This window comes from Heterodontus francisci, chromosome 20 (genome assembly GCF_036365525.1).
Source record: "Heterodontus francisci isolate sHetFra1 chromosome 20, sHetFra1.hap1, whole genome shotgun sequence".
NCBI lineage: Eukaryota > Metazoa > Chordata > Chondrichthyes > Heterodontiformes > Heterodontidae > Heterodontus > Heterodontus francisci.
Window position 1 is genome coordinate 73,578,109 of NC_090390.1, and position 14,643 is coordinate 73,592,751.

At 41.2% G+C, this 14,643-nt stretch overlaps 1 protein-coding gene across 1 annotated transcript in view; it reads left to right on the plus strand.

Moving 5' to 3' along the window:
- Nucleotides 1-14,643, plus strand: part of xpnpep1 (X-prolyl aminopeptidase (aminopeptidase P) 1, soluble) — a 76,345-nt gene that overhangs the window by 36,640 nt on the left and 25,062 nt on the right. The window contains 6 exon segments of the mRNA XM_068053385.1: nucleotides 2,051-2,261; nucleotides 7,886-7,975; nucleotides 8,490-8,540; nucleotides 8,823-8,881; nucleotides 11,124-11,201; nucleotides 12,800-12,871. Of these exon segments, the coding sequence (XP_067909486.1) occupies nucleotides 2,051-2,261; nucleotides 7,886-7,975; nucleotides 8,490-8,540; nucleotides 8,823-8,881; nucleotides 11,124-11,201; nucleotides 12,800-12,871 (561 nt within the window).

Consider the following 14,643-nt stretch of genomic DNA (forward strand, 5'->3'; position numbering starts at 1 on the left):
GGAATTCTCTTCCCCAGAGAGCAGTGAAGGCTGGGTCATAGCATATATACAAGGATGAGTTAGACAGATTTTTGATCGACAAGGGAGTCGAGAGTTATGTGGAGCAGGCAGGAAAGTGGAGATAAGGCCACAATCTGATCAGCCATGATCTTATTGAATGGCGGAGCAGGCTTGAGAGGTTGAATGGCCTACTCCTGCTCCTATTTCTTATGTTCTTATGACTTGGAGCTATAAGGCAACAAACGTGTGAAGAAGTCTAGCCTTTTGTGTCCGATTTCTGAACCTGCCATGTATTGCAAGCAGAGTTATGTAAAAATATGAAGAAGGTATGATCAGTAAGTTGGCAGATGACACAGAAGTTGGTGGTGTCGTAAATAGTGAAAAGGAAAGCCTTAGATTACAGGACGATATAGATGGGCTGGAAAGATGGGTGGAGCAGTGGTAAATGGAATTTAATCCTGAGAAGTATGAGGTGATGCATTTTGGGAGGGCTAACCAGGCAAGGGAATATACAGTGGATGGTAGGACCCCAGGAAGTACAGAGGGACCTTGGTAATGACCATTGTTTTCTTCCTACGTTGTTCCATTCTGTACTGAAGGCATTGACTGCTTGCTGAGGTATTGTTCCAGATACCTTCTGGTAACTTGTCCAATTCACAACCATTCATTTGTCAGCCTTGCCAGTGAGCATTGGCAGGCTATCCAACTGCATATTGCCTGATTTATCCCAAACCTCATTGTCCTTCCATGTACTTCTAGCAGCTGCTGCTGGATAGTAATTTGGAATGAATATTGATAATTTTAAAAGTAGATAACTTGCGTCCAATTAATGCCCCACAAAGGCGATGCATTTGTATGAGTCACATTTTTGGGCTTTGTAAAGCTCAATGTGATATCTGCATCTGTGTCAGCCATCGCTCAGTTAACAGAACCCTTACTTTGGAGTTAGAAGATTTTTAATTCAAGTCCACTCCAGAGACTTGAGCACAAACATCTCGGCTGAAACTGCACTGCAGTACTGGGGGAGTGCTGCACTGCGGAGGTGCTGTCTTTTGAATGAGACATTAAACCGAGCCCTATCTGTCCCACCAAATGAATGTAAAAGATCCCATAGCACTATTTTGAAGAAAAGCAGGGGAGTTATCCCCAGTGTCCTGGTCAATATTTATTTTTCAATGAATATCACTTAAAAAAAATTTATATTTTTTTGTAATTCATTCATGGGTCGTCTAGGCCAGTATTTATTGCCCATCCCTAATTGCCCTGGAGAAGGTGGTGGTGAGCTGCCGCCTTGAACTGCTGTAGTCCAGGTGAGGTAGATACACCCACAGTGCTGTTAGGAAGGGAGTTCCAGGATTTTGACCCAGCGACAGTGAAGAAACAGCGATATAGTTCCAAGTCAGGATGGTGTGTGACTTGGAGGTGATGGTGTCCCCATGCATTTGCTGCCCTTGTCCTTCTAGTTGGTAGAGGTTGCGGGTTTGGAAGGTGCTGTCTAAGGAGCCTTGGTACATTGCTGCAGTGCATCTTGTAGAGGGTACACACTGCTTTGTGTTGGTGGTGGAGGGAGTGAATGTTTGTAGATGAGGTGCCAATCCATCGGGCTGCTTTGTCCCGGATAGTGTCGAGCTTCTTGAGTGTTGTTGGTCATCACATTGCCATTTTTGGGTCATGCTGTTTGCAAATTGGCTGTTGTGTTTTCCACATAACAACAATGACTGCACTTCAAAACTACTTCATTGACTGTAAGGTGCTTTGGGATGTTCTGAGGTCATGAAAGGTTCTATATAAATACAAGTATTTTTTGTGATTTTTTTTTTTAGATATAACATTACAGACTACGTGTTAAATTATTTTCCTTGTTTTTGCTTTCATTTCTTTTTGTTTGCTTCGGAACTAGCTATTATAGGGTTATAAGAATGCAATACAGGCAAGGGGTAAGGATTAATCAGTTGAAAAGAGCGAATTTTTAAAACAAAAGCCAATGCCACAATAATTCTCAGGAGGCTAATTACTAATAATACCATGTTTTTTTATCCTTTTATTGCAGACTGTTCATCAATGAGATGCATATGGATGACCCTGCTGTGAAAGAACATTTGCAGCTTGACTGTGATACACCACCCAGTTTCAATGTACATGTACTCCCGTATGAATCCGTTCTGACTGAGCTCCAGACTATTTGTTCCAATATGACTTCTAAAGAAAAAGTCTGGATCAGTAGCAAAGCCAGCCATGCTCTCTGTGAAGCGATCCCAAAGGTCTGTTGAGAGGCAGTACTACAATATTAATTTGTCAAAACAAAAAAAACATCTTTTCAACTCGTAATCAAGGCTGGAGACTGTACCTTTGTTAGTAAAACAGGTCCCCGGAGGATTCTGCACATGTGTGAATATAGAATAAAAATTGGGGAAAAGGTGCCGATTGTTTTGAGAGTGAAGAAAGGTAGAATAAGAATTCCAGGGGTGGTCTGTTGACTCCCAGTGGCTCTCAGTTTAAATTCCAGCCTCCACTGGGCATTAGAAATTAATTGACCTTCATGGGCAAGCTTTGCTAATCTTGGCATGGCTATCAGGTGCTACAAAGAGGAGCTCTGTCTCAGGGATCTGGGAAAATTTGGCCAGACAGTCACCATCCCACACAAGCCTGTTGGCAATCATGGAATAGTCTCTGTACCATACTGGTCCAACTGGAGAAGAACATAGGGTAATGGTGTTTGACAGAAGTAGATGTTTAAACTGGAAAATTAACATGAAAGTGCTGGCAGACTGTTGGCATGTAACAGTGAACTCATAAACTAAGGGTGATTCCGGGTACATTTCCATCGCAGACTGGTAGCTGCAGTTTGGGTTTCAGCCAGGCAGAATGTTGCTTACTGTGTTTGGCTCCTGCCTGGCTGGAATTCGTAACAATTCTGACCAGAAGAGAGGCCTATGCAGGTTCATGGCGCACACCCACACGGGGCTTCTGTCCCAGCTAATATGGAATTTAAATGGTGAGAACTATTAAGGGAAATTACCTGCTCTCAAGTTTTAAGTTGAGATCAGTTTAGTTTTACTGAAGTCCAAGAATTTACACACCATGTGTTGATGAATGTGAAGGGTGATCAGTTGCTGCTTTTGGGAAATATCACTTCTTCACTCTAGAGTCCGATCAGGCTGTGACTCTCAATTTACACTATAGGTTTGGAGTCGGTGAAATGTGGAATTTACCTTGTACAAACCAGCACTAAGGTTGCAATGTCAGTGCTCTCTCAGTTTTGGCCTCGTGCAATTTGGTATTGTTGCGATTGCCTGGTTCATGGTTTGTATTAATTTTCTAGAGGTAACCTTTGATTTGGGAATTGATTTTTTTTAATGCAAGGCAAATGAAAATACCTGGTTTGAGAAGCTGGCAAACAAACCTAGGGTGTTCACAAATGAAAAAGTGTCCCATGTTTATTTAGTAAGGCCATAATGAGAAGTGCGAAGAACGTAAACAATGGGAAACTCTGAACTTCTTGATGGAGACTGTGTGTCTGCAGCTGCCGCTATCGGGGGTCTAAATTATTTATCTGATTTCCCAGAATAAAGAGAAGATTTGGAATTGGAAATAATTAGTTTAAATTGCTATCTGGGACATCCCACATGTACCACATTGTCAGGGAGATAGATATTGCTAGGAAGATGACTTTTAGAGTCATAGAGTCATACAGCATACAGGCCCTTCGGCCCACCGCGTCCATGCCGACCATAATGCCTGTCTATATTAATCCCACCTGCCTGCAATAATTCCATATCCCTCTATGCCTTGCTCATTCAAGTACCTGTCCAGCTGCCTCTTAAATGTCGCCACTGTTCCTGCCTCCACCACCTCTTCAGGCAGCTCATTCCAGATACCCACTATTCTTTGTGTGAAAAATGTACCCCTTCGATCCCCTTTAAACCTCCTCCCTCTCACCTTAAATCTACGCCCTCTAGTTTTAGTCACCCCTACCATGGGAAACAGACTCTGGCTATCTACCCTATCTATGCCTCTCATAATTTTATATACCTCTATCATGTCCCCGCTCAGCCTCCTTCGCTCCAGGGAAAACAGACCCAGCCTATCCAATCTCTCTTTATGACTCAAGCCCTCCAAACCAGGCAACATCCTTGTGAATCTTTTCTGCACCCTCTCTAACTTAATCACATCTTTCCTGTAGTGCGGCAACCAGAACTGCACACAGTACTCCAAATGCGGCCTAACCAACGTTATGTACAACTGTAACATGACGTCCCAACTCTTGTACTCAGTGCCTCGGCCGATGAAGGCAGGCATGCCATACGCCTTCTTCACCACCCTGTCTACCTGTGTTGTCACTTTCAGGGAACTATGTACTTGCACCCCAAGGTCTCTCTGCTCAAGAACACTCCCCAGGGCCCTGCCATTCACTGTATATGTCCTGCCCTGGTTTAACTTCCCAAAATGCATCACATCACACTTGTCTGCATTAAATTCCATTTGCCAATACCTTGCCCACTTTCCCAGTTGATCTATATCCTGTTGTAACCTTAGACAACCTTCTTCACTATCCATTATATCACCAATTTGGGTGTCATCTGCAAACTTACTAATCATGCCCCTTACATTCACATCCAAGTCATTAATATATATGACAAACAACAGAGGGCCCAGCACTGATCCCTGCGGCACACCACTGGTCACTGGCCTCCAATCTGAAAAACAACACTCCGCTACCACCCTCTGCCTCCTGTCACCAAGCCAATTTTGTATCCAATTGACGAGCTCATCCTGGATCCCATGTGTTCGAACCTTCTGGACCAGCCTACCATGTGGGACCTTGTCAAAGGCCTTGCTAAAGTCCATGTGGACAACGTCCATCGCCCTGCCCTCGTCAATCCTCTTGGTCACCTCCTCGAAAAACTCATTCGTGAGACATGATTTCCCACTCACAAAGCCATGCTGACTATCCCTAATCAGACCATGCCTTTCCAGATGCATATAAATCCTATCTCTCAGAATCCCTTCCAATAACTTTCCCACCACTGATGTAAGGCTCACCGGCCTGTAGTTCCCTGGCTTATCCCTGCTGCCCTTCTTAAATAAAGGCAGAACATTAGCTATTCTCCAGTCTTCCGGTACCTCACCCGTGGCTAACGATGATACAAAAATCTCTGCCAGGGCTCCAGCAATCTCCTCCCTTGCTTCCCATAGCATCCTAGGATGCACCTGGTCAGGCCCTGGGGATTTATCCACCTTAATGTGCTACAATACCTCCAACACCACCTCCGTTGTAATGTTGATATGCTCCAGGATATTGGTGTTCCCTCCATAGAACTCACTAGCTTCCATGACCACCTCCACGGTAAATACGGATGAGAAATATTCATTTAAGACCTGGGTCAGTTTTTTTGGGTGCTTGCTGAGACAGTCAGTCATTTGACTTTTGGCAAGCTGTTGGCTTCAGACAAGTCAGTTTGGAAGTCAGTTGGAATAAGGAGCAAAAAGACCATCGGGAACCAGGGGTGTTTCTGTTCTGCGTAAGGCTCGTGCTCAAGCTGGGAAGTCCAGATCCGGGAGATCTGATGCCTCAGAAGGTAGCTGAGAAAGTAAGGAAATACAAGTAAATTCCTAAGAGCTGTGGTACACTTTGGATTGATCCCAGGAAAAGTGAACAAACTGCCAAGATCCAAAACATATAGGGGCACTCTTGGGTGGAAGTAAAAGTCAAATGGGAGCGTGCTGTTAAAATTGTAAATTTCAAGTATGTCTTTCCAACTTCTTGTGTTAAATTAGTAGTGTTTTGCTTTGCTTAACTCTTGTACAGTAAAGTTTGTTGTTTAAAACTTGAAATCTCGTGGTGTAAACTGGGAATTCGACTTTCTCTTTTTAAAACCTAACTGTCCCTAATGGGATCGTAACAATATACTCTCACTTCAGAGAAAAGTATTTTGCTAAATGGGAACTTTTCAGATGCTGCAAGCACAAACTGTTGATCAACCTCTAAAAGCTAACCCATCATCAGAAATCCTTGAAGGCTCACCCCCATATGGTTGGCTTTTCCATTTTTAGATACAAATTGACCAAGACCTTTTCAACCTTTTCTGTTTGTATTTCAAGTCTCCAGCATCTACATTTTCTTTTTACTTTTTCTCCCCCCTCCCCACCCCCGACTTTGTAATATTTTTTGTTCTGTGTCTTGATAGCAGTTGTGTTCAGTGTAATTCAATTGCATTCATTTCAATTGAAGGCTATAATCGTGTTTTTTTTTGAAGAGTGTTAACTACAAAACTGTTTTGGGTTTACATAAAGTGGATGTAAATTTAGATGTTTAAAGTCAGCTGTGTACTAACAGACAACAAGTTGGCAAACTCTAGAGTTTGGTGGCCTGCTCAGGGTCACTCACGTCAATGCAGGGCCAATTTGGCATCACGCTGCCGTTATTGCTAAATGTTGACAATTACAATGGATTGGCACAGTGGCGCAGTGGTTAGCACCGCAGCCTCACAGCTCCAGGGACCCGGGTTCGATTCCGGGTACTGCCTGTGTGGAGTTTGCAAGTTCTCCCTGTGTCTGCGTGGGTTTTCTCCGGGTGCTCCGGTTTCCTCCCACAAGCCAAAAGACTTGCAGGTTGATAGGTAAATTGGCCATTATAAATTGTCACTAGTATAGGTAGGTGGTAGGGAAATATAGGGACAGGTGGGGATGTTTGGTAGGAATATGGGATTAGTGTAGGATTAGTATAAATGGGTGGTTGATGTTCGGCACAGACTCGGTGGGCCGAAGGGCCTGTTTCAGTGCTGTATCTCTAATCTAATGATTGTCAGGCAGCCCAGAGGCTATTTTACCTTTGATAGTCCTTGATTCAGCCATGACATCACTTGTCCAGAGCTGATCAGCTTTCAAAAAGAGGAAAATGACAGGAATGCTCAACGGGTTGGTCAGTAATTGAAGGAGATTATGTCCAACCTGCTGTGCCTTTCCAGTTTTTTTTTCTGCTTTAGTTCCATTTTCCAGCTTTTGCTGTCTGTTCTTAAATCTCTTATTGAAGTCACACTGAGCTGACCCCGAACTTAAGAATTGCAGAATATCCTCCCATGTGTATGAATTTCTGATTGTTTCTCTTTCTAGTTTCATTCGCATTATGTTGCCCCCCCACCTCCCCACAATCTTCATGGCTTCCTCCTCTCCTGTCAGGATTTCTCTCACTGTTGTAATTTTCCCTCCCATCAAAGCATGGCCAAAGCCAGGAACTTGTCATGTTACCAAGTTTAAATCTGATTCTCTTTTAAGTACTTGAGATGAACTCATCAATACAATTATTGTATTCTAAAATAAAAGCAAAATACTGCGGATGCTGGAAATCTGAAACAAAAACAAGAAATGCTGGAGTCACTCAGCAGGTCTGGCAGCATCTGTGGAAAGAGAAGCAGAGTTAACGTTTCGGGTCAGTTCCGAAGAAGGGTCACTGACCCGAAACGTTAACTCTGCTTCTCTTTCCACAGATGCTGCCAGATCTGCTGAGTGACTCCAGCATTTCTTGTTTTTGTTTCAATTATTGTATTCCTTGCTTTTGCTCCCATTTGTATCATTATGACAGGAGTCAAGTTAACACTCATTATTGGGGGTGGGGGTATAATTTGAACTTTTGGCAAGATAATGGGCAATATCAGATTGGTTGCACATTTTACATCTCTCCCAAGTTTCATTTCCATTTGAAAGGAAAATGGAGAGAGGTATACAACGGGTGGTTGATCCAATAACGCCCTTTTACTCATTGGAAAAAATTAAAATGACCCCATTGTTTCTAAATGCTTTTTGGTCACTGATTCACAGTGTCACTCCATGTTAGTTAAAATTATGGCTGTGAGCAAAAATAAGTTTTTTGTTTTGCTCTTGATAGATGCTCAGACTGCAGACTGTTTACACCCCCATCTGCATTGCAAAAGCTCTGAAGAATGCAACAGAAATTGAAGGGATGAGACGAGCTCATGTGAGTATTAAGTTTAAATTTGGTGTAATTACATTTGCTGTTGTCTCTATAACCTTTTAGCTAGCTTGAGCAATTGGAGATGTTGTTTAAATGCTTTGTACGTAATCTGCACTTAGTAATGCACTGTGTAAAAATGGAAGGTCTTTCCTTTCTCATTACTGATTTGTCCAAGATCAATTTTAATCAGTCATGAAGCTTTTAGATGCTTTTTTAAAACCTTCTTTTAGCAGTGATTTCAGCTCTCCATCCACTTTCATCTTTTTCCCTCTGCACTGCAAAACATGTTAAGACATTATTCTTACATGAGAATTTATTTAGTTGTTACCTGCTTCGGGATCAGGTTGTGGCCACGGGAGATGACATGTTGGATTTCACACAGACTGAGGTCCACCGGGTTGCTCAACCTCATCTAGTGAAATAAACAGTAATTTAAAGAAAAATATCAAAAAGCAAGCTAGCACAGAAGAAATTATTGGGAATGAACTGTTCATTTCATTTTGCTTCTAAATGATAGATCAAAGATGCTGTGGCTCTCTGTGAACTGTTTGCCTGGCTTGAGAAGGAGGTAAGAAAGTTCCTCATTGTTCATATCAGAACCAGTATTATTTCTGGAATAAATTGCCAGGGTCTTCCGCAATCTTAGTCACTCAGCAGAGCTCCTCTGCTGTCACAAGACGCCATATATACTAAACTGTGTACAGCATACACTATGAATGTAATTTATATCGATGTACTGTAATCACTAAATAACTAACATCAATTAGACTGAGATTAATTTTTTTGCAATTACATTTTTATTAACCCTTCCATTGTTTCTGACGTACCTACTCAAATTGCAATGTTGCAGGTTCCAAAAGGCAACATAACTGAACTAGATGCCTCAGACAAAGCAGCTGAATTCCGCAAGTAAGGCTTAATGCTACAACCTCTGTGATGCAAGTTTCTCTATGTAAATTATTTTACAGAAGCCCAAATGCCATCTGTTCCTGTTTCACTATTTAGGAATATTAGTGAATAATTTTCTTAAGGTTAAGATTTCATAGCCTGTGAGCTGATTCTCGCCATTGCTAATTTTAAGGTCACTGCATTTGGCTGGAATCATGGACTGTGATCTTGAGATTTAGAATTATAAAAATTGACAGCAATGAGGGAGTCCATTCACCCCATTATATCTGTGCTGCCCAAAAAAGAGCTATCCAGCCTAACCCAACTTTATAGCTGTTGGTTCGTAGCCCTGTAGGCACTTCAAGTGCATATCCAACTACTATTTAAATGCAATGAGGGTTTCTGCCTCTACCACTCTTTCGAGCAGTGAGTTCCACACCCCCACCATCCTCTGGGTGAAAAAAATTCTCCTCAACTCCTTTCTAATCCTTCTGCCAATATCTTTTATTCTATGTCTCTGGTTATTGACATCTATGCTAAGGGAATAGGTCCTTCCTATCCACTCTGTCTAGACCCCTCATAATTTTATACACCTTAATTAAATCTCCCTTTAGCCGCCTCTGTTCCAAAGATGACGACCCCAGCCAATCCAATCTTTCCTCATAGCTAAAATTTTCAAACTCCAATGAAACCCCCCCCCCTCAAATGTTTTTAACCATAAAATGTTGAAATAAAAACAAAAGTTTTGATTTATTTTGAAATAATAAGAAACAAAATTTCTGTCACCAAAAATTAACAGCAGAATGTGATTCTCAAGGCGCCAGTAAATAATCTTGCAATCTCTGGTAATTTAATTTGACTTAATTGGTCATCATAAATCAGTGGCCCTGGTTAATTAGCCAGTGTATATTTCAAAAGCCTCTAAATAATGTGGCTCTTCATCTCTGCAAATTCAGGCAACCAACATCTATATGCTCCGAGCACATATTTGTTAATTTGTCGTGTTTGCATTTTGGGAGCCTGGAGGTTTGGAAAAGGTTGTTCTCAATGCTTTCCCACATTAAATCAGAACACCAAGATGTGATTATACCAGCAACTTGAGATATATGCAAACTAATGGGACTAAACTCTGCAAGTGAGGATCTGTGGTGGCCCATGAAGAACAGAAGATTGGACCCTTTGTTATTGAGAAAGAAAGAACTTTTATTTACACAGCACCTTTTGCAACCTTGGATGTCCTAAAACACTCTACAGCCAATGAAGTTCTTTTGAAGCGTAGCCACTGTTGTAATGTAGGAAATTCGGCAGCAATTCTACACACAGTTAGGTCCCATATAGAATGTGATAATCACCTGATCTGTTTTAGTGATGTTGGCTGAGGTGCCATCCACCTATTATTATCCTGCTCTAAGCTCTTCTCTTCCCCCAGTTTCTGCTCCTCTCAAAGCACTGACTCACACTGAGATATAATTTCATGGATGCCCAGCTAACCACTAGCACTGTGCCCTTGTGACTGTTTTCTATTTGTCCGCCTATCTGGCGAGTATCTGCAGCTGAACCATCTCTTAGGTCATCAGTACTCGATATCCTGCTCATCAGCATGAATATAGAGTAATAGTTAGCAGTGAGATGCCAAAATCATAATCTTGTTCTTCTTCTTGTGACATACAAAGAAACCCTCACCACACTGGGAGTTGAGGATATTAGCTAAGTCGGGGGTTAAATGCAGCAAAGAAGGAAATACTGAAGGGAGAATTGTATTTGTCAATCCTGAGCTCATCCTGTACTGAATTATAAAGCTACATGGGTGGAGGCCATCTGTCTGCTTCCTGTCAAGGTAAGTACGTGACCCAGAAAGATTAGCATGGGGTGGGAGGGGAATGAAATGTATCATGCATTACAAGTTAGATCACGCTTTCCATCTACGGTCTACTCATAGCTTTTCTTTTGCACCAATACTGTAATTATTAATTTGAAATAAGCAATAGAAGTAACAAAGCAAAATGGGCTTTTTGTGCTCAATTGTTGGATTAAGTAGAATTGCCTGCATTCCTGTTTTTAATCACATATTTTCTTAATGACTAAAGCAACTTTAAGGGCTTGTAGAAGATTTTGGCATTGTGAAATTGGATAGTTGAACAAACTACCAGATTGATATTAAATTTGAGAGCATTTTCCAATGTATTTGGTATTGAGTTCTTCAGTTAAAGAATGCATTTCAAAATATAAATAAATAAAAAAACCCTTTATTAATATTTTGCAGGCAACAAGAGAAATTTGTAGACTTGAGTTTTTCTACTATCTCCAGCGCAGGTCCAAACAGTGCAATAATTCACTACAGGTAACAAATGCATGAATTGAATAGATGTGATGTTGTATGGGTGACATTAATACTGAACCATAAAAATGTTGAAAAGTAGAAGGTTCTGTCAACGGATTCATTCTCTCTAAACGCAGACACTTAACAGGGTCCTCAGAGTATGTATGAATAATGATTAAAACAATTCATTTAAAAAAAAAAGACACTGCAACAAATATGGGTAACAAAAATAATGAAATAAAATAATATTGAAAGGGCAATGATAGATGTGGGTATGTGCATTAGCATATTTTCTGCTTGGCTTGCTGTTTTATCCCTGTGGCTGTTGCCATGGAAATCCTGAACAATCAATCAGAAAGTGAGCAAGTGTGTTTTTGCTTCCGCACACCATACATATGGTGATATAAGTTATCGATACAGGAACTGCTTTGCTTTAGAAATGAAAATGCTGCTGTAGTTCTGGTATTACTTCACTCCTTCAGTGATTTAAACTGGAAGTTAAAAGGTGCTCTGTAGACTCATATTGACAGACACTTTTTGCAGATGTGATGCATAGGGTAACTGGATCATATTCAATGGAGGCTTCAGTTGATGCCCAAGAATAAGTTGTGCTCTGTTTCATGACCTTTCTTCAAGTTCATCTGGTTCCTACAATGGAGTACTATGCTATGAATTGGAAAGGTTTTGGGTTAGTTTGTCAGTCTTGGTTAGTGTTTGGTGTTATTTAGGCAAACACAGCAGCCAAATTTCACATAGCAAATTACCACCAACAACAAATTAGACGAATGACCAGTTAATTTTTTTTTTGGTGTTAAGTGTTTAGGAGTGGAATGTTAGCCAGGAGAATTCCCTTTTCTTCTCAATAGTGCAGTTGGATCATTTATGCCCACCTGAACAGCTGGGAGAATTCAATGTCTCATCTAAAAGTTGGCAACTCGGTTGTGTTTGGTTGTTACTCTGAGCAGTATTGAATGAGATTGTATTGGACTTTAGAGAAAGACCTTTTTCCCTTTTGTTCCATGCCTTCCTGAAGACTAGTTCTTCCAAGGGTACAGTTCACCTGTGTTGGCATTCTGCCAGTGCCTCATGGAACCGTTGTTCATGCATGAATGTCAGTGGACTATTTAATAATGTAGTGCATCACATCTGATCCTATTCCATGTTCGCCCAATGTCTACACATGCATAGCCGTCAAAATTGGGAGCTGCGACTCTTTTTTTGCCCCTGTAGCTCAGAGGTGTTAATGCCAATTATAGCAGTCAGATCAGTAAATTCAGCACAGAATTAAGATCAGACTTGGGGCTTTCTGGAACTGTATGGCTCAGTATCACACAATATGCTACTTTTACCAGCTCAACTATATATTGCACTTCCTAATACATCATTATTACATTTACAAGCAAATAATTGGCAGTAATTAGACTTAGATGAGGTTATTAAGGCATATGGAATGAAGGTGGGTAAATGGAATTATGATTCAGAACAACCATGATCTAATCAAATGGCAGAATAGGCTTGAGGGCTGAATGACCGACTCCTGTTCCTATTACAGGGAAATTCTGTAAGAATTGTAACATTACTTGATTATTTAAATTTCAAACTTGTTTTGTCATTTTTAGGTCCACCCCAAGTACAAACAGAACTTTATCAATGAGTGAAATCTACCTTTTGGATTCTGGTGCCCAGTACAGGTAAGACATTGTATTAAACTAAATTGCATAAAGGCTGCACTCTTTTAAAGCAGAAATATTTGGGGTGTGATCTATATACAAGTTGAGTTATTTTGTAGGGGAAAAGAGAGTAAGGCTTTCATTTCTATAGCAGCTGATTATGTCGTTGTAAAACATCTCCAAGTGCTTCATACAGATAACTTCTGAAGCGCATTGTTATGTAGCTAAGTTTATGCACAGCAAGACCCCACAAATATCAATGAGATGACTGACCAGTTGATCAGTTTTGGTTGAGTGAGCAATGTTGAGAATTTCCTGCTTTTCTTTAAAACGTGTTATGGGATTTTAACATTTGCCTGCACAGGCAGATGATTTCTTGATTTGAAGTCTCATCTCAAAGATGATGCTTATGATCATGGATTATTCCCTTATTATTGCATGGAAGTAATATCTTTGGTTATGTGCTGAAGTCCTTGAATAAGATTTGAACCCATAGATTTCAATGCAGAAGTGAGAATGCTTCCAATTGACAGTCAACAATTGGAGCTGGAAAATAAAGAAATCTGGAAGGGCAGATGTCCATATTTACAATGAGGTCAAGAATTACATTGTCTCATGCTGCCTTTCGTGGGCCTCCTTTGGTTGACTATAGTCTATAGTGTCATGGAAGTGTTTTTTTTCTCTATTGAAAAACTAAGGGGTGTGTGTGTGCCTTTAAGACTGAGAGAAGTTTTAATATTCTCTGGGAACTGTGTGTGCGAGCTACAAGCCTGTTCCTAAGCAACAGCAAAAGAAATGTGGTCGCATGCCATATTATATCAGTTTGACTGTGTGTAAAGACTGGTTAGAACCAGTTTGATCTGGCAGACCAGCGAAGCATGCTCTCCTTGAAGGAAGGAAGGATTGCGCTCTCTCAGCAGAAAATCTACATTGGTCTACAGGCTGTGTTTCGCCTAAGGAGGGAACAATCCCTGGAAATGAATCTTTGCATTATTTTACTTCCAGTCTCTAAGAAGTCTGTGGCTCAGGAGTGACTTTCTGTTGCCTGTTATGTTTCTGGGAGATCTGGAAATCCAGTAAAGTTTCTACTGGTAGACTGCAAATTCAAAATCTAAATAGACCTGTTATACTCCTTGTTGAAAGAACTGCGCCTACTGCAGCTGAAGTGCCGTAAACGTTTATCCATTACAGACTGTTCATCAAACTCGCCTGGAGACTTCAAGTGGCATCTGACTATTCAACTCTGGGACACCTCACCGAACCAGGAATGTAACCCACCAAGACTTGCAACCCAGTTTTTTTTTTTTATTATGCCCAAGAACCATCTCTAATTTAAAACATCATTTTAGAACCAGTTAACCATTCTTTCTTTCTTTCTTTTCTTTTGGGCCTCCTTATCTCGAGAGACAATGGATACGCGCCTGGAGGTGGTCAGTGGTTTGTGAAGCAGCGCCTGGAGTGGCTATAAAGGCCAATTCTGGAGTGACAGGCTCTTCCACAGGTGCTGCAGAGAAATTTGTTTGTTGGGGCTGTTGCACAGTTGGCTCTCCCCTTGCGCCTCTGTCTTTTTTCCTGCCAACTACTAAGTCTCTTCGACTCGCCACAATTTAGCCCTGTCTTTATGGCTGCCCGCCAGCTCTGGCGAATGCTGGCAACTGACTCCCACGACTTGTGATCAATGTCACACGATTTCATGTCGCGTTTGCAGACGTCTTTATAACGGAGACATGGACGGCCGGTGGGTCTGATACCAGTGGCGAGCTCACTGTACAATGTGTCTTTGGGGATCCTGC